Source organism: Podarcis filfolensis (assembly GCF_964270895.1).
Source record: "Podarcis filfolensis genome assembly, chromosome: Z".
Taxonomy (NCBI): Eukaryota; Metazoa; Chordata; class Lepidosauria; order Squamata; family Lacertidae; genus Podarcis; species Podarcis filfolensis.
The window spans coordinates 17,776,710-17,800,337 of NC_139617.1; the positions used below are offsets into that span (position 1 = coordinate 17,776,710).

The window sequence follows — 23,628 nt, forward strand, 5'->3', positions numbered from 1 at the left end:
GAGAAGAGCCGCTGAGTGGGGAGGAGAGAGGGACAGAGAGCCTGCTTCTTTAAAGGAGCAAAGCGGGAGAGGAGAGGAGCCACTTACACGAGTGTAAGCGGCTCCTGTCCGGTTGGTTCCTTTAAAGCAAGCAGGCTCTCTGTCCCTCTCTCCTCCCCACTCAGCTCGCTAAATAGCAGCAAAGTTTTTCAGCTCGCTAAGCTGAGGATGAGCGGGGAGGAGGGAGAAAAGCAGAGCCTGCTTGCTTTAAAGGAGCAAAGTAGGAGAGGAGAGGAGCCTTCTCCCCTTATACCCCTCTTCTTCATTATTAGCAGCATCCTTCTCCACCCACCCCACGCGTGCTTCTTCTCCCCTTAAACCCCTCGCCTGCATCATTAGCAGCATCCTTCTCCACACACCCCACGCGTGCTCCTTGTCCCTTGAGTGCTTTTCCTTCCCTCCCCACTTAAAACGTGGTTACAAAGCACAGATCCACATGGATCCTCAGGATTTTTGCACTGGGTCACCCCAAATTCACCATCAGATCACATAGCATGTCCATGGCTACATCTTGCACCAAAAAAATCACGCACCCACTGTTGCCTGGGGCCGCAGTGGTGCAAAAACGTGGTTGCAAAGCATGGATCCTCAGGATTTTTGCATTGGGCTACCCCGAACTCACTGTCAGATCACATGTCTGTGGCCACAGCATGAACCACAAAAATCATACATCCAGTGTTTCGTTTAGAATATTTTTTTCTTGTTTTCCTCCTCTAAAAACTACGTGCGTGTTATGGTCGGGTGCGTGTTATAGAGCGAAAAATACGGTACATTGGGGGGGGGGGACAACTCCTAGCAGTGCTTGATTTGTAACATAGAACACAGCTACTTTATAATATGATCATGGGAAATCCAGAAAGTATTAAACAATGCAGCTACATAAGAACATGAATCATTCTCAAAATATAATTATAAACAAACGTCTTACATATGCACCTTAAGTATCTATACAAATTCAAAGAGAAGTGTGAGCTTGCTTTCGTCAGGCAATCTCATTTATATTAAGGTCTAATTTGAGACAAATAGTATGCATTAAGGACAGGAGCCCAGCAATTGAGGAGGCAAGTGGGGAGGGCTGTATCCTGGGGGGGGGGGAGAGCAATTTCCTCCCTCTGGCGCTGCCATGGCTCTTGCTGGTGTGCTTGAAATGTGCCCTAAATCTGGGTCTCTGAGCACCCACCAGCTGAAGAAAAGTGGACTACATCAAGGTAGGCAGTCACCGAAGACGACAAAAGCACAGCCACATGTCGTTATGTGAAATGTGACTTTTTGCATTACATGGTGTTTACAAGTGTTTCAAAGGAAACCAATTAAAAAAGAGTTTTTCAAGAGCATATTAACACTCAGAACCCTGGAATGAGATCAACACTTCCCTTCAGGTCTTTTAACAGCAGCATGGATGGCGCTTTCGCCTGCCCCTTTGGATTTGGATGGCTTTTGCTTTCGAGCAAGGAAGTCAGCTTGTAAACGCAACCTTAGCTTCTAATTTCCAGCTGATGACTTAATTGTGGTCTGCATGTGAAAAGTGCCCATTTTTCAAGTAACCACGGGGTGCATGCGTGTGTGGAAGGAGGTGGCTAACTTGACATGGGAGGGGGGAGTTTAAGTGGGATGGGGGGAGGAAAAACACTCAAACTGGAGGGACAAGGAGTGTGCATGGGGTGCGTGTGTGGAAGGAGGTGGCTAACTTAACATGAGAAGGGGGAATTTAAGGGGGGGGGGGGAGAAAGGGAGGCAAAAGTTCTCTGAAAAGCCAGTCAGAGTGTGCTGGGCTTCCCTCTCTCTCTCTCTCTCTCTCTCTGTGTGTGTGTGTGTGTGTGTGTTGTTGTTGTAAACAACATTTTGCCCTTTTTCCCTTATGGGGTATCCAAGAGCCCATATAGAGTCCTTACATAGGTTCCCTATTGGTAGGAGAGAATAACAGAGGCCAACCAGAGAATATTGAGAAGCAAAGCAGCTAGTAAGCTTGATCTTTATTGATCTGTTGCAACAGGGTGCTCCCCTCAAATGCAGGAAAGGAGGAGGACCCAGAAAAATGCTGTGCAAGGCCTTATAAAGACTTTTGAAACTGCCACCTTGTAGATCAAGACCACCCCCAGAAACATCATACATACATCACAGAAGGGGTGTAACCTAAGACCACCCCTCAGATACATCACACCTACATCACAGAAAAGGCAGTATAAAACATAAATTTGAATATTGTTTTCTCCTGTTGTTGTTGATCTCCTGTCTGGCAGGTTACTTGATTGGATTGCCTGGGGAGCCTGGCCATTCTTTTGTAGTGATAAATACTTAGTTCCTGGGCCAGGTCACAGGCTCACACCCTATTCAAACACAGACATACCCTTAAGGCAGGATTTGTGAAGGAAAAGAGAATGGGGAGGGTTTTCCACTTTGACCTTGCAGAGAAAACATTTGATCAGTTTAGGAATCAAAATGGTTCCAGGTTGGTCTTCCTGTGCTGATCTATGTATGTGCTTGGTTGGTACACTTATGAACATTACCATATATCTTAGACCATAAAATTCCTATCACAGTGTGAACCTAAAGGAATCCTTTCTGCACCCAGCTTCTCTCTCTCTCTCATGGCATGCCTCTCCGTCTGTGTATGCCTCCTCTGCCTCCTTGGTTCTCCTTCTCCTTATGCCTTTGTTGTGCAGGTGCGTCTTTTGCGAGGAGCATGCTGTGCTCTCTCAGGCTGCCTTGGAGAGCTGGGCTGCGATCGACAGAAATCAGTCAGGTGATCTACGAGTCGATCCTGATCAACCTGTTGGGCAATCCTGCACTAAGTTATATAGAGTACAATTTAGACACTAATCCTTTATGCTTAATAAATTTTCAGATTGTGTTAAGGCTCTCAGAGCTTGTGTTTTTACATGTTCTTTTATAATGAAACTATGAATATGATTAAAATAAATCCAGTTTGTGTTTAAGATTTGACAAAGTTAATTTTATTTGGTTACCAAATATAGGTTGATTATTGGTATAGAAATCTTGCAATGTGAATTCCCAGTGTTCAAATTGTTTAACTCTCCCTTGCTGATAAAAATCTGGGTGATGTGATATTGGGATTAGTGGAGAAATAATAGGTACAAGATTGTGATATATACAAATGACATGTGAAGACATGGTCTATTTATTTGCAAAATTCATTATTTCTATTTCTAAAACAATAAAAAGTTACTTAAAAACAAACGGAGGCCAACAGCACACAACATTCACTCCACCAAGGATTCAGGGCTCCCTGCATGTCACAGGGTCAGGCGGGTCTGTGGTGGCTTGAAGACTCCTCCTTGCAGGTCTTTTCTTCTCTCCCATTACTCCCGGGATCTTCTGCTTTCTATTGCTCGGGGCCTTTCTTTGGAAGTATCTACCTTCTTGTGCTTCTCACTGTGAATTGTTCTCTGTTCTTGCCTGTCCCTGTCTGTGGCTCTGTCTCGAGACCTCACTCTCACATGCTCATACTTAGACTCCTGTTCATGATGTGCCCTGCTTGCATGTTTGTGCCCAGATGTGCTACTCCAGGTCTGCTGACTTGCATTGGCATGCCATTCATACCCTGGGTCTTCCTTCTCAACTTTGATCCTGGTTTTAGAAGGAGGCGAGTCTGCAAGCTGTTCCTCTTTCGCGCATTTTCGGTGCTCTCTCTTCTCTTTCTTCTTCTTCTTGCTTTTCTCTTTAGACGAACAGCAAGACACAGAGGTCAAAAAGGTTTGCCACATCCCTACTAAAGGTCCTCTTTATTTCTGCTCTTTCACCTAACCATTCCCAAATATTTCATCTCTCCAGGAAACTCTTCTTCCTAGTGTGTCATATGCCCTAACAATCCCAAGACAATCAGACACGAAACATTTTTAAACCCATCTTTCCCAAATTCAGTTCGCTCTTTTTATTCTTGGTATCAGTTCTGCCCTACTGCTGACCTTGCATTATACATTGTAAGGATCAAAGGCAACAGTTTAAGAGAAATACACATAAAGACTAGCCATCTGTTTCAGTTCCTTCACCCTCACCTCAAACCACCCGTTAAACAAAGGCTAGACAATCCTACCTTTTTTGTGTTTTTTTACTACCACCTCACTATCTTTTGAAGACTCTGGTGAACTTGGAGGTGTTTGAGCACCACATCCTTTTTCTCGGAGAGCTTTTGTTACATCATCAATATCCTCAGAGTCTTTCGGTGGGCGATAGTTAGCCACATGGTCCACACGAATTGTCCTTCCTTTAATCTGTGAGCAGAGAATCATTACAATTATGGAACAAACACATCTAAACTGGCAACCTTGTTATTCTCCTCTTCTTTAGATTTAGGCAGATGTGGCACCACAAAACATAAGCCTGGAGCAAAATAAGAACTAAACTCATAGAATGTTAAGATGCCTGACAAAATACTACGACTAGTCCTTTTGAGGGCTATTGAAAATGCTCAATTTCTGCAAACCTTTCCTAGAAGAGTCTAGTGACTCAATGCATCTTCCAGAGTGAGGACTTATCACAGCCTGACTCTAGTAGCTAAGTACAACAGAGAGGAATTCTAGACACTTTATGTCTCCAATTGCCAAACCAACCTTTATTCCATTAAAATTATCAACCGCAAGAATGGTGCTTCGCTGATCTTCATAGCAAATGAAACAAAAACCTTTGGATTTCCCTGTCTTTTTATCACGTACTAGATTTATGTTCACAATTTCCCCATACCTGAAAAGAAAAACAGAGATCAACAGAAGTTAGGCTTCACACTGAAAACATGGAAGGATACAAGTCAAGCCAAGAAATATTAAGAAAACACAAATGCTGAGGTAGGGTTTAATTTCTCAAGGCAGAGAGGTGAGAAGGGTATAACCCTGCTTCAAAAATTGTATCCATGAATGTAACTGCCACACTGGGTCACATCAAGAGCCATCTAGTATGAACAGTGCATAAATAGCCAGCCAGGCTATTCCCCCACCTACAGTGGGGGAAAGCCTCTCCCTGAAGTGAGAGATAGTTAGCAGAGACAAGAAGCCAGAATTTCAGAAGCGAGGGGCAGAATTGCAGTGATGGATGAGATAAGCAAACAGGACAAAGGTGTCCCTTTTCAAGCTGGAGTGTGGGGAGGCAAAGTACAAGGCAGGCAGTCTTGTTTTATGCTGTAGAGAGGGTCAGACATGATGTCTGCGGTCTCTTGGAATCTGAGGCTGCAGCAATGGGAGAATAGGACCATCTTGTGATGCGAACACTCTGCAGTCCCTCCATCTAGACACAAGTTCTATATACGTGTAAATAAAACACATATCATAATGACACCACAGATTCTGCTGTGTCTCATTGCCTTCAGCAGGCTCACAGACCCTGGAAAGCACACCTGGGAGTCTCACACCACTCATGGAAACTGGGGTGGGTTGTAACACTATTAATTAATGGACCTAACTCAGCCTTGTCCATTAATTTCATGTCCCATATCTAGAAAGCACGGGGCCAAGTAGTTTTCTGCTTGCCCTGTGCTTTTTATGGATGGGTCCGAGCGGCTTTCCCCTTGCCCTGCTCCTTTCCCAGGGTAAACACTCTCTTTTAATTCTAAATTGGAGCGAACATCAATCTGAAGAAAACCCGAATTGTGATCAAGCACTATAAAGAATGGCTTTCCCCAGGGGAAAGCAGCAGAACAAAAGGAAGTGTGGAAAAGTCATATTGAATTTGATGGGGCTTACTTCTGAGTATGGGACGTGGGTGGCACTGTGGGTAAAACCTCAGCGCCTAGGACTTGCCTAGGACTTGCCGATCGCATGGTCGGCGGTTCGAATCCCTGCGGCGGGGTGAGCTCCCGTCTTTCAGTCCCAGCTCCTGCCCACCTAGCAGTTCGAAAGCACCCTTAAGTGCAAGTAGATAAATAGGTACTGCTTTATAGCGGGAAGGTAAACGGCATTTCCGTGTGCTGCTCTGGTGCCGGTTCGCCGGAGCAGCTTCGTCACGCTGGCCACGTGACCCGGAAGTGTCTGCGGACAGTGCTGGCTCCCGGCCTCTAGAGTGAGATGAGTGCACAACCCTAGAGTCTGTCAAGACTGGCCCGTACGGGCAGGGGTACCTTTACCTTTTACTTCTGAGTAGACTGCACCATAAATGTTTTTAAAGACCTCTGGGAAATGATATATAATGAACTGAAAAACATGTTGAAAATAACTTTTCCTAAGAAACCAGAAGTTTTTCTTTTAGGTATTATAGGACCAGAGATCCCAATGGGCCAGACAAAACTATGTATGCGACCACGGCTGTGCACACTCTCTTAGCCCAGAAATGGAAAGTTGGTACAACACCAACCAAAGAAGAATGGTAGACAAAACTGATGAACTATGCTGAGATGGCAAAACTTACAGGGGAAAAAAAAAGAAACCAGGAAGGTCTTTAATAAAGAATGGGGAGTTTATAATTGATTTGAAAAGCTATTGTGATCAATTACATACTTTGGTAGGATTGACAGAAAATCTGTAGTAAAAATTTGAACTATGGATTGACAAAGGATTTATAAAAATAGTTGCGATAGAGATACAGAGGGGGGAAATCATTACATTAAGATCCACAGTGTGGGGGAGGGAAGTCAAAAGGGATGCCTTCAAAGGAGTTCTCAAAGAAATGGAATGTTGAATGGACAATAAATGATGGCAATTAATCTCTCTTCACACCAGACCTGAGAAGAGTGCCTGAAAGGCTGCTCACAGACATTTATGTGTTTGGGAAATAACAGAGGAGCTGACTGTAAGGCAACAAGAGCGGCTAGCTATGTAAATGAATTAAAATGAATAGAAGGGTGAGAAGATGATTAAGTAAGAAGAATGAAGAAGGCAACAACTGGAGGAATTGGACATATGTTTGCACAGGAGCAGGAAACCTAATTATTTTTTTAAAATGTTTAAACAATTTGGATTGATTTGTTAAAATTTGGATAACTAATAAAAAATTAAATACAAAAAGGATTATATGTTTATGTATTTAACTCATTTATGTTTTTTATGTAAAATACAAACTAGATCTCAATTTTTCACTTACTGTGAAAACACACAAATAATGTCGCCTTCTGTTAGCTCATAGGGAAGACCACCTAGAAGCAAAAAAAGGGGAGGAGGAAATAAGTACAGTTCCCAGCAAAAGTCGCACAAACTGCTATACTTTCAGGGATTGTGCCTCGGAGGCTGCTTCTGCGCTTGACACCCACCCACAAACACCCAGGCACTGTCGCTGTACTCAGCATGCCAGGAGACCTTATCTTGTACACCAAGCTGTGCCTCGCGCTCATTCAGCTCGTTGATAAGCTTCACTTTGGTTAGTGGACTAGAGAAAGAGAGAGAAACAAAAGCCGTGTGAGTTCAGGACAGACTTCACATCCATTCTCACCACCCTGAAGGGTGTCCCAGCAATTCGCGCCAGCGTACATGGTCCTTCCGCAGCTTAAAAAACACCGTCCCCGTGAGGAACAGAGAGGTAATTAGCCAAATATCACCCGGCGAGGCTCATGGCAGAATTGAGAGACTTGTACGTCGCCGATCTCGTCCTAGCGCCACACAATACTGAGGCATATTTAAGGCATAGCTGCCAACTTTTTCCTTTTCTTGCGAGGAATCCTATTCGGAATAAGGGAATTTCCCTTTAAAAAAGGGAAACGTTGACAGCTAGGACCCGAGAGGAATGCGTGGCGATCTTGCGCAAATTCAGACGTGCTATTCTTCCGTGTCAGGGCGTCACACGTTTCAGGCTGAGTCTCGGCTCTCGGAAAGACGATCTATAAGGCCGAGCACTGATTCAAGAGAAGCCCCCTCGCTCTCCCAAACCTCCACACGCCATACCAAACCAAAACCTCCCTACCCCCGCCCGCTCACTTACTTCATGGGGGTTCTCTTCGTCTCTTGCGTGCAACCAAAAAAAAACACACCTTGCACAAGCCCGACCGGCCGCGCACGCGTAGTCCCGCCTCCTCCTGTCCCTGATAGGTCGCGCCTCCTGACGAGATGACCAATCCCAATGCTCCGTCTCTCTCGGTCATGCTGTCCCAACCCGGAGCTCTATAATGCAATGGAACCATAGAGACAGAAACAGTGTAGAACGCATTCTTGACATTACCGTTCAGAAATTTGAAAACCTGCGCATTGGCGTTGGTGGTGCCAAGCGGTGTCGCTCTAGCCTTTCACATCCCTGTGGTGAAAATTCTTCTGTCCTTCGTAATGGGAGGTTCCATTGGGGGGACCGGACTACTCTGGAGCGCGTGGCTTCGATTCCAATTGTCTGCGTTTTGATTAATAAATAATATGATCCAAACTAAATGTCCATGCAATCAACATGTTTTAATGCTTTTAAATTTCATAAACCCTTTTTAAGATGCAGAAGGTTTGAATTCCCACGTGTTCAAACCAAGGTGTTTAAAAATGTGGGTATCGGTGGACACTGGTGGCTGTGCTCCTCGTGTGTAAATTGTACAAGGGACATCTTTCCTAGTGAGTGAGGCGGCTCCTCAGGAAAAAGCCCCGGAAAAGAGCGTCTGCTTTGCATAGAGTTTAAAAAACAGTGGAGAATCAGGGTAGGTTATGTCATAGCTGTCAATTTTTCCCTTTTCTTGCGAGAAATCCTATTCGGAATAAGGGGATTTTCCTTTAAAAAAGGGGAACGTTGACAGCTGTGGGTTATGTTATTAGTTGCCTTCCACATACGTTCCAAGGCAATGTACAAAGTATAAAAGAAACAAGTAGAAACAGTTACTACAGCACAAACAAAACAAAAGAGTTTAAAAACAATACAAAAATGGACACATACTCATCCAGCTGGAAACTGTTCTTAATACAGTACTGTACAGTTAATTTATTATAACCCATCACAGGACCGTATGTGGCAGGAGGGTGGGTAAGAAATTAGAAATAATAGTAACAGTAATAATAGCATAGTAATAATAGTTTCCAGTCAATTCAACTACATGCATAACCTCCAACATTTCTCCCATTAAAATAGGGACGTCCTATTCCATAATAAGAATAATAAGAATAATTTTTTTATTTATACCCCACCTTCTGACTGGGTTGCCTCAGCCACTCTTGGTGGCTTTCAACATATATAAAAATACAATACTGTAATACATTAAACATTTAAAAAAAACACCATTCCTATACAATGCTGCCTTCAGATGTCTTCTAAAGGTTGTATAGCTTTATCAGAATTCTAAGGTATCAAATATAGAATAAGTGTTCATAAATCCACAAGGTAACCACACATATCTAAGTATATAAACCACATGTTTGAAATATTACAGGAGGGCAATCCTGAAGCCATTCTGACTCTCCCAAAGTGACCTCAAATGTTCCTCTGCAATAGGAGGAAATGGGAAAAGCTTTCCAGTTGTATTTTCACTTGCAAATCCCATTAACAAAACTGACTGCAATTCAGCCCCTCCCTTCTGAAATTAGGGTAAAGTTACCAGATTTTTCCCCATTGGATCCCGGGATACTTTTCAACTTCAGTGGATTTTGTATGGGGACTGATTTGTAAATCTGAAGACTGTCCTGGGAAACGGGGACATGTGGTAACCTTATTTTAGGGTGGTCTCGGGCTAAGGGGTTGGCAATTTCAAAAGGTTTAAAGGTTCCTGCACATTTTGTTCTGGGTCTCTATTACCTCCTTGCAAGGAGGGGAGGGAACTCTGTTGCAACAGAAAAATGAAGATCTGCCTTGCTTTCACTATCCTGCCTCCATCTATTCATCTCTGACTGATCATCTTCTTCTTCTTTGGTGAGTAAGATTGTCTTCCATGAACACTGACTTAACAGTGTGTTTGTAAGTGACTGTGGAGGTCAATTCTGGATCCACACGTCTTTCCACAGTGGGGACATAAGTTTCCGGGCTTAGGGGACTCAGTCCCTTGCAGAGTTGGGCAGAAAAAGCCAACCACCCCTAGTTACTATATCAATAGTTACTTATCTCCTTGGCTTGGAGTCACATAACTCCATGCCCTTCAGCATTTCTCTGATGAAAATAAGGACATTCTATCATATGCTCCAACATTTCTTCGATCAAAATAGAGACTTCCTAAAGAAAAGCGAGACATTTCAGAGTAAAATCAGAAACTGGGATGGCTTATGTTAATCTGGGACTGTCCTTTGAAAATAGGGACACTTAGAGGGCCAGCTACATGTTGCATCCAGCTAGTAATTGTAGACTAGTAGCTTTTGTGAGTTACTGTATCATTTAATTCACTGGTCTTCAACTCAACTACTGGGTCATAGCCTGATCTAAGGTGGTGTGGGTAATGACAGCAGCACCACGCCCCCCCTCCAATTATGGTATACTATAGTAATCAGGATAAGAAGTGGGTCCTCAAAGGCATGTTGGGTGGGTCCTGGGTCTGAAAAAGTTGAAGACTACTACTTTAACCAGATTGGAATGGGAGCATTGAAGACCTTGTCCTGCAATTTATGACACCAACAAACTGTGTTTTTATAGTTCGGCATCTTATTAACGATCTAAGCACTGTACAAATGTTTGTAAGTGTCCTGCTGGCTTAAAGAGCTCCTTTGGCATTTCTAGCTGGTGTGAGTAGGAAGGAAGCAATGAGGTGTGAGCAACAGAGACCAGCCTCATAAAGAGCCAGCTAATTACTTTTCAGCAGGCAATGACATCACCAGTGCCTGATAAGTGTTGGTCTATTTTTAAACATTTACCTATCGCTCAGAAACAACTACCACACTGGGCTTATTTGGCTTCTGGCCTATTGCAGTGTGGTATCAGGCACCAAAGCTGCAGGGGCTGAGAGATGCTCCTGAGATGCCTTTTCCCAGGACAACCTCTCCCACACCCTCCCAGTGTTTGTATCAGGGCAGGTCCATTTGGTTTCCAACAGGGAAGGTTGGTGTCCATTGGGACTGGCAGGGTGGAAGGCTAGCAGGAGACCGAGGCAAAATGAATAGCAGATACAGAGCCAATAATAGGCAGAGCCAACCTTTTCTTGTTTTGTCCCCATCCTCCTTCCTGCCATCCTTCCTGCCCCATCCTCCTTCCTGGGGAGGAGGAAGCTGACAACCAATTCCACTCTTCTGACTGGTTTAAAATAGGCAGACAGGCAGGTTGGGGCTAGCTGAGGGCAGACAAAGCTTGGTGGGGCCCATTTGGTCCAGAATTGCAGATATTTGACCATACAATACCTGTGCTTTGTCAGCCTCATTGGCTCCCAGTTAATCTCAGAACCCAATTTAAGACATTTTTAATATTTAAAGCTCAAGAGTATTGGGACCAGGTTATCTGAATATCTGCCTTCCCTCATATCTACCTACCTAAACATTATGATCTCCTTCAGAGGTCCTGTTCTGAGTGATCCTGTCAAATGAAGTAAGCGGGGAACCACTAGTGTAATCTTTCCCAACTTTGGGTCTCCATATATTGCTGAACTAAAGCTCCCGTCATCCCAGAAAGCATGGCTCAATGGGCAGAAATGTTGGGAACTGTGGTCCAACAACATCTGCGGACCCAAGGTTGGGAAAGGCTGCACCAGGGGGTGGCATCCTGGTTATGGTACAGCCTTCCCAGAAAGCTTTGGCTGGCACCCCATTATTCCTCACCATTGGCTATGCTGGCAGGTACTGATGGGAGTTGAGAGTCGAACACAAGAAGCTGCCTTCTACTGAGACAGACACTGGTCCAGCTAGCTCAGTGTTGTCTACAGCAGGTATGGGGAACCTTTGTCCTTCCAGGTGTTGCTGAACTACAATTCCCATCATTCCCTAACTAATGACCATGCTTGCTGAGACTGATGGTTGCTGTAGTTCAGTAACATCTGGCCAAAGGCTCGCTACACGTAGTTTACTGTAGCTTGCAGCACCTCTCCAGGTGTCAAACAGGGGCATTCCCAGTTCAACCTGGAGATGTCAACATTAAACCTGAGATCTTCTGCATGCAAAGCAGATGCTCTACCACGGAGCTATATACCCCATCCCCATATAGAGAGCAGCTTGTTCCCCATCTCTGCTCTAATCCACAAAAGCTGATGTATCAGTAAATGTTTCACAAGATCCATGCGGACCCCATCAATTATGTGGTTCCTTCCCATGATGATGTTTCTCCTCCCACAAAGAGCTGGAGAGGTCTGAGAAGAACCACGTTAATAATACACTCCTCAGAGATGACATAGGCTAGTTTTATGCCTGATCAGAGAAATTTAAATGGGATTCCCCATCTCCATGAAGAAACCATCACAATCCCCTCTATTTTTAATGTGCAGGTGGTGAGTGTCATTGCATATGTAACCAAAATAGTACTTCCCATGTGTGATAGGGAGGCATCAGCAGGATCAGGGTAACTCCAAGATTTACAAAGTACAAAACATTTTATCTTTGTGAAAAAAGCCCCTAAAGGGGAAAACCATTGAGGACTCTGAGCATGATCAGATGCCACAGAATGCTAATTGACAGCTGGAGGCAGTGGGGTGGAAAATAAGGAAGGAGGGGGAGTGGAATGGAGTATCCTGAGCAGGAGCAGTTCATAATGCAACATTCTCTTGCAGATTCTGTTGCAGGTTTGGATGGATTTGCTGTGATAGCTCAGTCAGTAGAGCGTGAGACCTTTTAATCCGAGGGTTGTGGGTTTGAGCCCCATTTTGGGTAAAGGTTCCTGCATTGTAGGGGGTTAAACTAGGTGATCCTTATGGTCCTTTTCAACTCTACAATCCTATGATTTTATGATATACTAATGCCAATTCAAGTCCTTTCATGCTTACAGAGTTGGAGCCAAAACAACACAATCCTTGTACAAAAGAGAGAGACCACTGGAGTTAGGCTAACCAGGAGTTTTGCAGATAATTAAAAAAAATGTGCAAGGGGAAACACTTGCCCATGCTGCATTGAGGAACATGCTTAGTGCTAGAGGATGTGCCATGCATACAGACAGTCTCAGGTTCAACCCCTGGCGTCACCAGGTACGGTTTGTAGGGTACCCTGTCCAAAACTCTAGAGCTTGACAGACCAATTCATTCAACTCAGCATAAGGCAAAGTCCTATGTTCTTATTCCTTCCTCCCGCCCTGCCCTATAAAATGCCAGCCCCCTAATAGCTAACTAGCTGTGTAAGTGGATAAAATAACAGACAACTAGGTAGACTGAAGTGGCTATTTTTAAATGTCCCCAAGGATAGAAGAGATGATTGCTCAAGCACATCAATGGAGAAACTATGACATTTAACGTAGCTGGGTTTGGGCATCATTGTGTCATAGCAGCTCCTCCATCCCCTGGTAATATAGTTTAGGAACCAGGCCTTTTAAAGCAAACTGACAATATTGGAAGTGACACATCAATGAGCACTAGGATTCAACCTTTCAGCCAATCTTTGATGGGTGATGGGTCAGCTCAGAGATCAGCTCCAACTTAAGTCAGTGAGCACTGCTCTGTTCAGTACTGAGCATCCTGGTTAATCTAGTCAGGAAGAGAGGAGATCAGAACATTTACTGCCACCATTCATAGACAAGACTGTGACAGTCAAGCCCTGGGCCTGCCTCCTGGTGACTCAGAAACTAGTGACAGCTGGTGAAACCAACAGCCAGTCAGGAGAAAGTGAGGGGAGGTTTTAAGTGTAGGCTTACTGTTTTAACTCAAGGTGCTGTTTTAACTCAAGGTTTTAACTCAAGGTAGGTACTCAAGAATGTAGACCGGGATTATATGTGGCAGAGCTTTCCAAACTTTTCATATTGGTGGTGGCACACTTTTTAGACATGCATCGTTTTGCAAGACAGTAGTTCAGTTTTAATAGCAAGGCAAAGGTAAAGGGACCCCTGACCATTAGGTCCAGTCGTGGACGACTCTGGGGTTGTGGCACTCATCTCGCTTTATTGGCTGAGGGAGCCGGCGTACAGCTTCCGGGTCATGTGGCCAGCATGACTAAGCTGCACCTGGTGAACCAGAGCAGCGCACAAAAATGCCGTTTACCTTCCCACCGGAGCGGTACCTATTTATCTACTTGCACTTTGACGTGCTTTCTAACTGCTAGGTTGGCAGGAGCAGGGACCGAGCAATGGCAGCTCACCCCGTCACGGGGATTCGAACCGCTGACCTTCTGATTGGCAAGCCCTAGGCTCTGTGGTTTAACCCACAGCACCACCCGTGTCCCTTTTTAATAGCAAACCAGAGGTTAAACTAACTCCTTTCCGAGCATTTGCACGACACACCTACACACTGCGGCCAACACACTAATGTGTTGTGACACAGTACGGAATGCTCTGGTTTGCATATTAGACAGGGACAGTGGAGATAGGGAGAAACTGTCAGTGTGGGCAGTTGGGGTTTGGGCTATCTGAGTGGGTTAGCTAGGCAGGGCAACCCAGTTTTGATTCCCTGAAGAGATCTTAAATTCCAGAAGGGAATGGGTGGGTGTTGCTGGTTAGGAACATGAATAGCCATTCTAGGTTGGAAAAGTCTATCTGAATCTTAAAATTGAAAAAGTGCTGTTTTAAATTATCTGTAAAGAGTTTGTGTCTTGAACCAAGTTTAGGGTCCCGCTTAGCGTCACCATCATGCTTTACACTCTCAGAGTGTGTAACTAGATAAACATTCAGTTTTGTTACCAAAGTGTCTCTTCATCCTTTGAACCTATGCATGGGAAATGAGTGAATATTGTGCAGCCTTTCCAAAAGTACACCACTCTGCTTGGCAGCGTACTCATAAATACTACCAGAAACAGCTAAGTCTATACTTCTCTCCTGAGTTAATAACAGGGTTGTTGTTTTTCCTGTTAACATACCAATAAAACCAGTCACGTTACCCACCACCCATCTTCAGTGAAGGTGTTTATCACAAGGGCTTGTTCAGATCACAAACCAGCAGAAACAAAGCTACAACCAAACCAGTTGAATGCCATACAAATTTTATTATTAACTTAACATTTAACTTAGATTGAGACAAGCGGGTCTTGTTTCAGTTCATCGAGGGGCAAAACCATCTGCCCTTCTCACTCACAGTCACACACATACCCATTAAATGGTCAGGAATTGCAACCTCAACAGTTCAGCAGGGACAAGGGTTTTTGCTGCTCCCGTCTGCATTAAGCGTCATTCTAGGTGCCTTCCCCTGCTGCCTCTCCATATCCCGATAAAGTAGAGACTTCTGGGCCTTCAGCCGGCAAGCCAGACACATGAAAATAGATTCCACATTCTGACTTTCTTTGGGGTCCTTGGCTGAGGTTTCAAACAAAAGCATATTATGTGCATCAGCAAACTTCAGGGCCATGCTGGATGGCACCTGGATCTGGTCCCGCAAGTCACACTTGTTTCCCACAAGCACTTTAGGGACAAGGGCAGGGACTGCATGGCCATTGCACTCCTCAATCCAGGTCTTAAGATTGATGAAGGAAGCCATCTTGGTGACATCATAGACGAAGACAACAGCATGCACATTGCGGTAGTAGTGCTCCACCATGCTCTTCCGGAACCTTTCCTGGCCTGCTGTGTCCCAGACCTGCACCTGTGGAACAGAGCAGAATTTCTGAAGAGTCTGCAAGCCAGGTAGAGAGTACATTCATGCAGGATCAGCTCCAGCATTAAGGGTCGACATGGAGGAAGATCCAAAGATCAAGGTATGAACACCTACTTTGCCTATAGACAATCCCTGGTTCAATTACAGGTGGAGCTTGGAATGTTCCCTGCCTAAATCCCCAAGAGTTGCTCCCAGTCTTTGTTGATAAAATTGAACTGGAAGGACCAATGGTCTGACTGGGTATTGGGGCAGCTATCTATGCTCATATGAAGGCCCTCAGTAAAGTGCTTTTGGCAGGCTCTGGGCTCACCCATCTGAGGCAGCAGGCAGCTACAAGCTGCCACTGAAACAAATTCCCACAATGCCCATGCTGTACTGTTGTCTTTTTATTTTGTATAATGGCACGGAGCCAAGCAATGCCAGAGGCACTGTGGGAAAACTAACAAGGAAGCTCATAGACCCAGCCACTGTGTGTGTGTGTGTGTGTGCGCGCGCGCAAGTACGCACCCAAGACAGGAACCAGGGCAAATGAGCTCTGAAGGAAATGATAGAATCTTTTAACAGCTGACAGAAAATGTTCAGCCTCCATTTATATCCAGCTTTTTCTTCAGGAAGCCCAGAGTGTCCCACATGGTTTTTCCTCCCTCTTTTATTTTATATAACCCCCTGGTATGGCTGAGATTTCTCCCAATTCATCTTCTGAGCTTTGTGGCTGATTCACGATTTGAAGCTGGACCCTAGTCTGACATACTTAGGCCACCACATTATCTAAGGTCATATCCACACCATTTAAAGCACATGGTTTCCCCCTAATGAATGCTGGGAAATGTAGTTTGCCTGCAGTGCTCTGTAGGGGTAAACTACTGTTCTCAGGATTTTTTGGGAGAAGCTCTAACTTTTAAAGTGGTAAAAGTGTGTATTGGTTGTGATCTAGTTTAAAATATATGCGGATTTATAAACTGCTTCACAAGAAAAATATGCTGAAGGGGTATATTAAATAAAAATCAAATATAGAAGCCTAAAAGATTATGAATTCAATAAAATCAAAGTCAATTAAAGTTTTTTTCTACAATTATAGAGTTATTATTCCCTAATATGACCCATTTCATAGGTAGGGTCAGCCTTCTCCCCAGCTGAGACAAGGAGAGATTAACAAGAAGACATGGGCCTACTTCCTAGCCCACACCTTTCTTAGTTGAGTAAACATGAATTGACCTCCCTTTACCTAATCTTTTCCCACAACCAGCAATCTCTTCCACATGTTAGCCTTTGTAATCTGGTCTTGAAGCAAAACAAGGCCAAATGGCCCATCTTTGTCCTCAGAAGGTTTTCTGAGGGCCTGGAGGCAGAGGAGCTTCAAGGAAACTGGGTCTGCATTCATGAGGCAATAGGAATACACTGCACTGCTTAAGACAGGGGTGCCCATACTTTTTTTCAAAGAGGGCCAGATTTGATGAAGTGAACATGCATGAGGGCCGACCAAATTAAATCGACCGCTGGGCTGGATTAGGCCCCTGAAACGGACTTTGCACATGCCTGGCTTAAGACCATGTGGGCTGGTTCCACTCTTGAATGCTTCCTTGCTTTTTGTTGTTTTTTTAATTAAAAAACCCCACACACTGCATCTTCTCTGTAACCTGGGGCAGGCAGGCTCTTCCAGGAGAAAGGTTTGCATGCAGATCTTGGTCTGCTGCGATGGCTTTATATTTGAAGTGACTTTTTCCACAGACTGGTGCAGTTTGCCCGCAGCAATAAGCCAAAACCACAGCTAAGCATGAATGCACTAGTATGTGAATTCTCACAGTAAAAAAGAATAGTGGCTGCTTCACTTCCTCCCAGGGTCATCCTGCTCCCATGCTAGTACCTGGAACTAAGGCATGCTCTGGCTTAACATTATGGTTTGCCTCCTGCAGATAAGGCATGAGCAGTAATCCAAAAGCAAACCTTGGCTACAGTTCATGGTTTGTTTGGAGTGAGACAAACCCCGAGCCTCAGAGTTCAGACTTAACATTATGCCAAACCATCCCTTAGCTATGGGGAATGAGAGCAACGGTCATTTTGACTGCATGTACCCACACACTCACATTATATGGGGTTATTTTTAGAGAACATGTTCATGTGGTTGGGAGAGGATGCAAGCTTGCCATACAGAGGGTAACATGTGCGTTTACAACCCTGCGTGGCAGGAAAAAGCTGCTGTGGGGGGGAGAGGTTTGCAGTTAAAAAATTGCAGTGAGGAAAGGGTCAAGCAAAATGTTTCCTGCCAGCTCTCCACTGTCAACCTCCCTTTTTTTAAAGCATTAAAAAGAAAGAAAGAGGTTTTTAAACATTACATCTATTTGGGCACTCCAGGTCAGAACCCACAACTGCATGGCATCCTGACCACTGGGGTATCTGCAGTTTTCTTTAAAAAGGAGAAACAAAGAGAATGAGGTATCAGATGCAAGGGAAGGCAGAGCTCTTTTACCTTTGACAGTTGAGCAGGACAGTGAATAATGTTGACTGCAGCAGCTTGTTAACCTTAGGAAAAGTAAAGGTAAAGGGACCCCTGACCATTAGGTCCAGTCGCGGACGACTCTGGGGTTGCCGCTCATCTTGCTTTACTGGCCAAGGGAGCCGGTGTACAGCTTCCGGGTCATGTGACCAGCATGACTAAGCCACCTCTGGCGAACCAGAGCAGCGCACAGAAACGCCATTCACCTTCCCGCCGGACTGGTACCTATATATCTACTTGCACTTCGTGTTTTTGAACTGCTAGGTTGGCAGGAGCAGCGACTGAACAATGGGAGCTCACCCCGTCGTGGGGATTCGAACCGCTGACCTTCTGATCAGCAAGTCCTAGGCTCTGTGGTTTAACCCACAGCGCCACCCGCATCCCTAACCTTAGGTAAAGATAACTGCAACTACACTAACTCCCTCTCCTGAACAAAATTCCCTACTGTTCTGAACTGCGCTTGGGAACTGTGGATAGAAAAAGGAGAAAGGTGGACATGAGAGTGGTGGACAGGTCAGATGCTATGGCTGAATGCTTATGAAATTGCTCTGTAGAGTTTGAGGTGGGGTTGAATCCCATGAGCACCTGCTCTTTCGGAAGGGGCTGTAGCTCAGTTATGGAGTATGTTTTCCATGCAAAAGGTCCAAGTCCAAGCCCTGGCATCTTCAGGTAGGGTTGGGAAAGGTCCATGTCAAAACCCTATTGGTTGTCCATGTAGACCAGCCTTTCCCAGCCTGGTGCCCTCCAGATTTTTGGACTATAACTCTCATCAGTCCCAGCCAGCATGACCAGTGGTAAGGGATGATGTTAATTGTAATCCAAACCCCCTAGAGAGCATCAAGTTGAGAAAGGTTAGTATATTAAGTTTAAACCCCGCCACTTTGCCAAATTCCTCTATTTTCTGCAGGGCTTCTTGTACACTTTTCTTTGGATCTTCTAATGTTATAACTAGATCGACAGCAAACGCTTTTATTTTAAACTCTTTTACTCCCACCCTAATTTCTGATGTTTCTCTCAAATTCTTATTTAGAACTTCCAAAGCTGTAATAAACACCAAAGGTGACAGGGGACACCCCTGTCTGGTCCCCTTGGAAACTTCAAAAGTGTCTGACAAATTATTATTTATAATAAGTTTGGCTTTTTGTTCTAGATATATGGCTTCAATACCTTTGAGAAAAGACCAATAATGTTAGTTAAAAACATGAACAAAGAAGAGACAGAGGAATTGCAACAGGAGACAGGAATCATGGTGACTAAGAAAGTGAAATACCTCAGAATATGGTTGACAACAAAAAATATAAATTTGTATAAAGATGATTATGAAACTACATGGAGAGAGTTTAAGAAAGATCTAGAAATTTGGGATAGGCTGAAACTCTCTTTCCGGGGCAGAATATTGGTGATTAAGATGAATGTTTTACCTAGAATATTAATCTTGTTCCAAATAATTCCAGTGATTAAGGGGACAGGACAATGTAGAGAGTGGCAAAAAATACTGTCGAGATTTGTCTGGCAGGGAAAGAAGCCGAGGATTAAAATGAAAATTTTGATAGATAAAAAAGAAAGAGGCAGATTTGCCCTACCAGACATGAATCTCTATTATGAAGCGTCCTGTCTCGTATGGCTAAAAGAATGGATAACACTGGAAAACACAGACCTTTTGGATTTAGAAGGGCATGATAACAGGTACGGGTGGCACTCGTACCTGTGTTATGATAAAATAAAGGTCCATAAAGGTTTTTTAAACCATATGATAAGAAGGTCAATCTATGAGGTGTGGGAAAGAAATAAAAAAATTATTGGAAAGGAAAACCCCATGGTGGATATCGCCAATAGAAGTGTTGACCATCAAGAAAGTTAACATGGAGGGAAAGAAGAAATTACCGGTACTAGAAAAATTACTAGAAAAATGGAACAAGGGATAAAACTTAAGCCATATGATCAAAGAGAAGGTATGCTTACAGGTTGGCTGCAATACCATCAGCTTAATGATATACTGAAGGATGACACAAAGAAAGCTGGGTTTGAAGACAAAAAATCAAGATTTCAAATAGACTTAATAGAAGGCAGAGGTAAAACATTATCCAAAATGTATGATTTGTTATTAGAATGGTTTACAAAAGATGAGGAAATGAAAGAAGCAATGATAAAATGGGCTATAGATTTTGGGCATAATATTGAATTGGATGCATGGTATGAGTTGTGGAAAGTAAATATGAAATTTACGGCATGTATGGCTTTAAAAGAAAACCTAATGAAAATGATCTATAGGTGGCATTTAACAGCGGTAAAGCTGGCAAAAATGTACAGGATGAAGGATAAAAAATGTTGGAAGTGCAAAGAGGTGGATGGAGATTTCTATCATATGTGGTGGACTTGTGATAAAGTTAAGAACTTTCGGGAGCTAATTTATAATGAACTTAAGAAAATATTTAAGTACACTTTTCCCAAAAAAACAGAAGCCTTTTTGTTGGGTTTGATGGGTTAATAAACTAGACCAAAGATTCTTTATGTACACCACAGCTGCAGCAAGAAATATGCTTGCCCCAAACTGGAAAGTGCAAGAAGTCCCTACCATTGCGGAGTGGCAGACGAAAATGATGAGTTATGCAGAGTTAGCCAAACTGATGGGAAGAATTTGGGACCAGGATGCCCAGAGGTTTCAAGAAAGTTGGAGTAAATTTATGGTGTATATAAAAGACAATTGTAAAACTTTAAAAACACTGGCAGGATTGAAATAGCTCTTACAATGTATGGCAGATATAAGATTAAATAAATAGAATATGCAATATAAGAAAATAAGGGATACTCGCTGAAGTATCCCTTCAGCGGATGGGAAGTTGTGAGCTTGGCAGAGCTAAAGTAATTATATGATTTACTGTATTGTATTGTTAAAGTATGAATAAGGAAAATAATAAAAAAAATTACTGGAAAAAAGAGAAAAAAAGAGAAAGGTTAGTATAGGCAATCTCCTATATGAATTTTTGCTCTTTAAAGGTCTATGACTCATAGAAGCATATAATTGTAGAGTTGGAAGGAACCCTAAACATACCAAACTCCTACAACCATTCCTCATAAGGCTTGGTTTCCAAACCCTTGATCCTCTTGGTTACCCTCTGCATACATTCCGGCTTGTCAATATCCTTCTTAAACTGAGTATGGCATTAGTATGTAACGTATACTTTGCCCTGGAATTTACTGTAACTGAGCAATCTGAACACTTCTGCAGATGCCGATTTTATGATATCTAAATATTCTGGATTTTATATCTTTCTTCTCCCATCCCCAATGTCAATATGTGTGCTCTCGATTGGCCTAGCATTGCAAGGATGTAGCAGAGATGACTGAACCAGCACACATATATCCAGTCCTTAATTCCTGGTGTGCAAAAGTGATCCAAAACTAAAACATCAGAGTTAATAACAGCTTCAGAATCCCACAGTATAGGCAGTCCTTGTGCAATCACACAGAGACCTCAACAGAAGTCTGCATAACAGAAGCACCAGGGCTGCGTACAGTTTCTGGGATGTGATGTGACTGTGAGAATGCACTTAAATCTTGGCCCTGCTCATACCTCCCCCTTCTACCAGTGTATCTCTCCCACACCTTGTCCATTCTACTGGGAAGGAGGTGTTTGCTTAGTGAAACATGTGAAGTAGCCATAAAGAACAGAGCATCTGAGCACAGTACAGTTATGGAGGCTGGTTCATTCATGCATGCCAATTGATTATGGACATGGTAGTGAACTGCCTGTAGGAATAGGCCATCACAGATTCCAGCACTGAAGCCAGAACTTTCATATCAGGCATAACAGGGGAGGAGGGTGTCAGTTCACAGATGCAAGTCATCAAGTAGTTGAGTAATGAAGTGATGTAAATGCAGTGAGCACTATGCCCTGGCCCTCTTTTTCTCTTGCCACTATAGGGCATCACAACCAGCTTTAGCAATCGGGAGTTGCCAAGTTGGGGGTGAGGGACGGGGAATGCTTCCACCACACTTGACTTCCAGACACTGTGGAGCCCTAAAACACTTGTAATTTTAGAAATTAGTCACTGTGAAATTAATACCCCAACCTTCAGAAGAACCTGGAGCCAGAGTGATGTAAGTAGTTAGGGAGAATATACATGCAACACAGTCAGCCATTGGTCTGTCTATACTGAATAGCAGAGCCTATCCAGGGTTGCAGGCAGGGTTCTTTCTTCCAGCTTTATCAAGGATTGAACCTGGGACCTTCTGCATGCAAAGCAGGAGCTCTACCACAGATTTACGGGCCTTCAAATCCTTACTTACACATTAAGTTTACTGGGCCAGTCCTCGTTTTGCTGTCTCTCCCTCCCTCATCATTTCCCACCCAATAGGGTTTTTGTGAGCATATTAAGATGGTGGTGAGGAGAACAGCACCAGGATTTGGATTAGACAAAATATATACATCTTACACACTGTGCCTTAAGAAGCTTGCAGTTCAGGGTAGATTGCCTACTGTTGCTCCTCCTCCCCAAGCCTGTCTTATACTGGTTTCCCGTTACTCTCCCAAGACCAAACAGGGTTCTATAGCCTGCTTCTCCGGGAGTCCATCGATTTTTTGCTCCCCAGCTCTCCTCACCTCCATGGGGCGCCCTACATCCTTTCAGACATGGCAGCAATAGAAGACGAGCGGAGCTTTCAGAAGCAGCATCCTCAATTATGGTTGCTTAAAAAAACACCCCGATAATAACAGACGAAGCCACCTGGAAGGAGGACCCGGCTCCCAGAAAAGGCTGTGTGCACCAGGCCCGGCTCCCCCGCTCTCCCCCTCTTCCCTCCCTGCTTTTCTTCGTGCTGTACCTTGATGTGCTCTCCCTCAATCTCCACCGCCTTCTCCCTGAAGTCCACGCCGATGGTGGCTTCGGTGTTTGCCGGGAAGGCTCCCCCGCAGAAGCGCACAGTCAGGCAGGTCTTGCCCACGTTGGAGTCGCCAATGACGATAATCTTGAAGATGCGCGTCTGAACGGACTGCTCCATCGAGGCTTCCAGCTCCATTCTGGAAGGACACGCCGTCGGCGCTGGCTAGCAGGCTAGGCGAGGATAAGGCTCGGCTTTTCCGTAGCGCGAGAGCGGGAGGAACGCGCCGCGCAAAAGGAACAAATAAGCAAACCCAACGAAGGCAGGACTCGACGGAAAAGCTCAGGGTTGGCTCAGTACGGCCGGCATGGCGACCGGGGCGAAACACAGCTCCCTGCCTACAAGACTCCAAGCTGACGGTCCAGCCAGCCGCATTTAAGCAATGAGTCGCAGCTGCGGGAGCACCCTCGAGTCACCGGCCAGGAGCCGCCCATCGCTCCGCGTTTCCATTGGCTGCCGACACCCAGCCGGCTTCCAGGGCACAGCCCCAAAGGCGGAGCCTTAGCAGCACCCCACCGGCGCCTTGTGTTGCGCTTAGCCAACTAGAAGGCAGGACGAGGGAAACCAATAAGCCTGGGTGGCCCCCGCTTGCTTGCCGGCTCTCTCAGCTCCTAACTGTTCATCCCCTGCTGCGCATGGAAATGTGCTCATTTCCTTAGCGCTTGCTAACATCTGAGACGGGGGTGCTTGGTGACCCACGTTCTGCTGCTCAAAGGAATGTAAAAACAATTATAATAGAAGACACGTA

At 44.4% G+C, this 23,628-nt stretch overlaps 2 protein-coding genes across 3 annotated transcripts; both read right to left on the reverse strand.

The window, feature by feature from the left end:
- Positions 1–3,139: 3,139 nt before the first annotated feature.
- RBMX2 (RNA binding motif protein X-linked 2) lies at positions 3,140–7,994 on the reverse strand. 2 transcript variants are annotated; one of them, XM_083596647.1, is made up of 6 exons: positions 7,897–7,994; positions 7,232–7,347; positions 7,066–7,117; positions 4,611–4,740; positions 4,094–4,271; positions 3,140–3,718 (listed from the first exon to the last, which is right to left on the reverse strand). In XM_083596647.1, exons 1-6 carry the CDS (start codon positions 7,899–7,901, stop codon positions 3,360–3,362), a joined length of 840 nt encoding a protein of 279 aa, XP_083452773.1. In that variant the 5' UTR covers positions 7,902–7,994; the 3' UTR covers positions 3,140–3,359. The 2 variants fall into 2 exon arrangements, with proteins under 2 accessions (XP_083452773.1, XP_083452774.1); XM_083596648.1 differs by having other exon boundaries at positions 3,140–3,707; positions 4,086–4,271.
- Positions 7,995–14,880: 6,886 nt separating this feature from the next.
- Positions 14,881–23,378, reverse strand: RAB33A (RAB33A, member RAS oncogene family). Its single transcript, XM_083596702.1, has 2 exons — positions 22,824–23,378; positions 14,881–15,493 (listed from the first exon to the last, which is right to left on the reverse strand). The coding sequence occupies exons 1-2, from the start codon at positions 23,016–23,018 to the stop codon at positions 15,038–15,040; spliced, it is 651 nt and encodes a 216-aa protein (XP_083452828.1). The 5' UTR covers positions 23,019–23,378; the 3' UTR covers positions 14,881–15,037.
- Between the last annotated feature and the right edge of the window lie 250 nt (positions 23,379–23,628).

Excerpts from the sequence above, each read along its gene's own strand:
- RBMX2 (XM_083596647.1), bottom strand. Across the intron at positions 7,118-7,231 it reads CAGTGCCTGGGTGTTTGTGG|GTGGTCTTCCCTATGAGCTA; the intron begins GTGGGTGTCAAG and ends TTTTGCTTCTAG. Across the intron at positions 4,272-4,610 it reads ATAATTTTAATGGAATAAAG|ATTAAAGGAAGGACAATTCG; the intron begins GTTGGTTTGGCA and ends CTCTGCTCACAG.
- RAB33A (XM_083596702.1), bottom strand. The coding sequence starts at position 23,018 with ATGGAGCTGGAAGCCTCGATGGAGCAGTCCGTTCAGACGCGCATCTTC. Across the intron at positions 15,494-22,823 it reads TTGAGGGAGAGCACATCAAG|GTGCAGGTCTGGGACACAGC; the intron begins GTACAGCACGAA and ends TCTGTTCCACAG.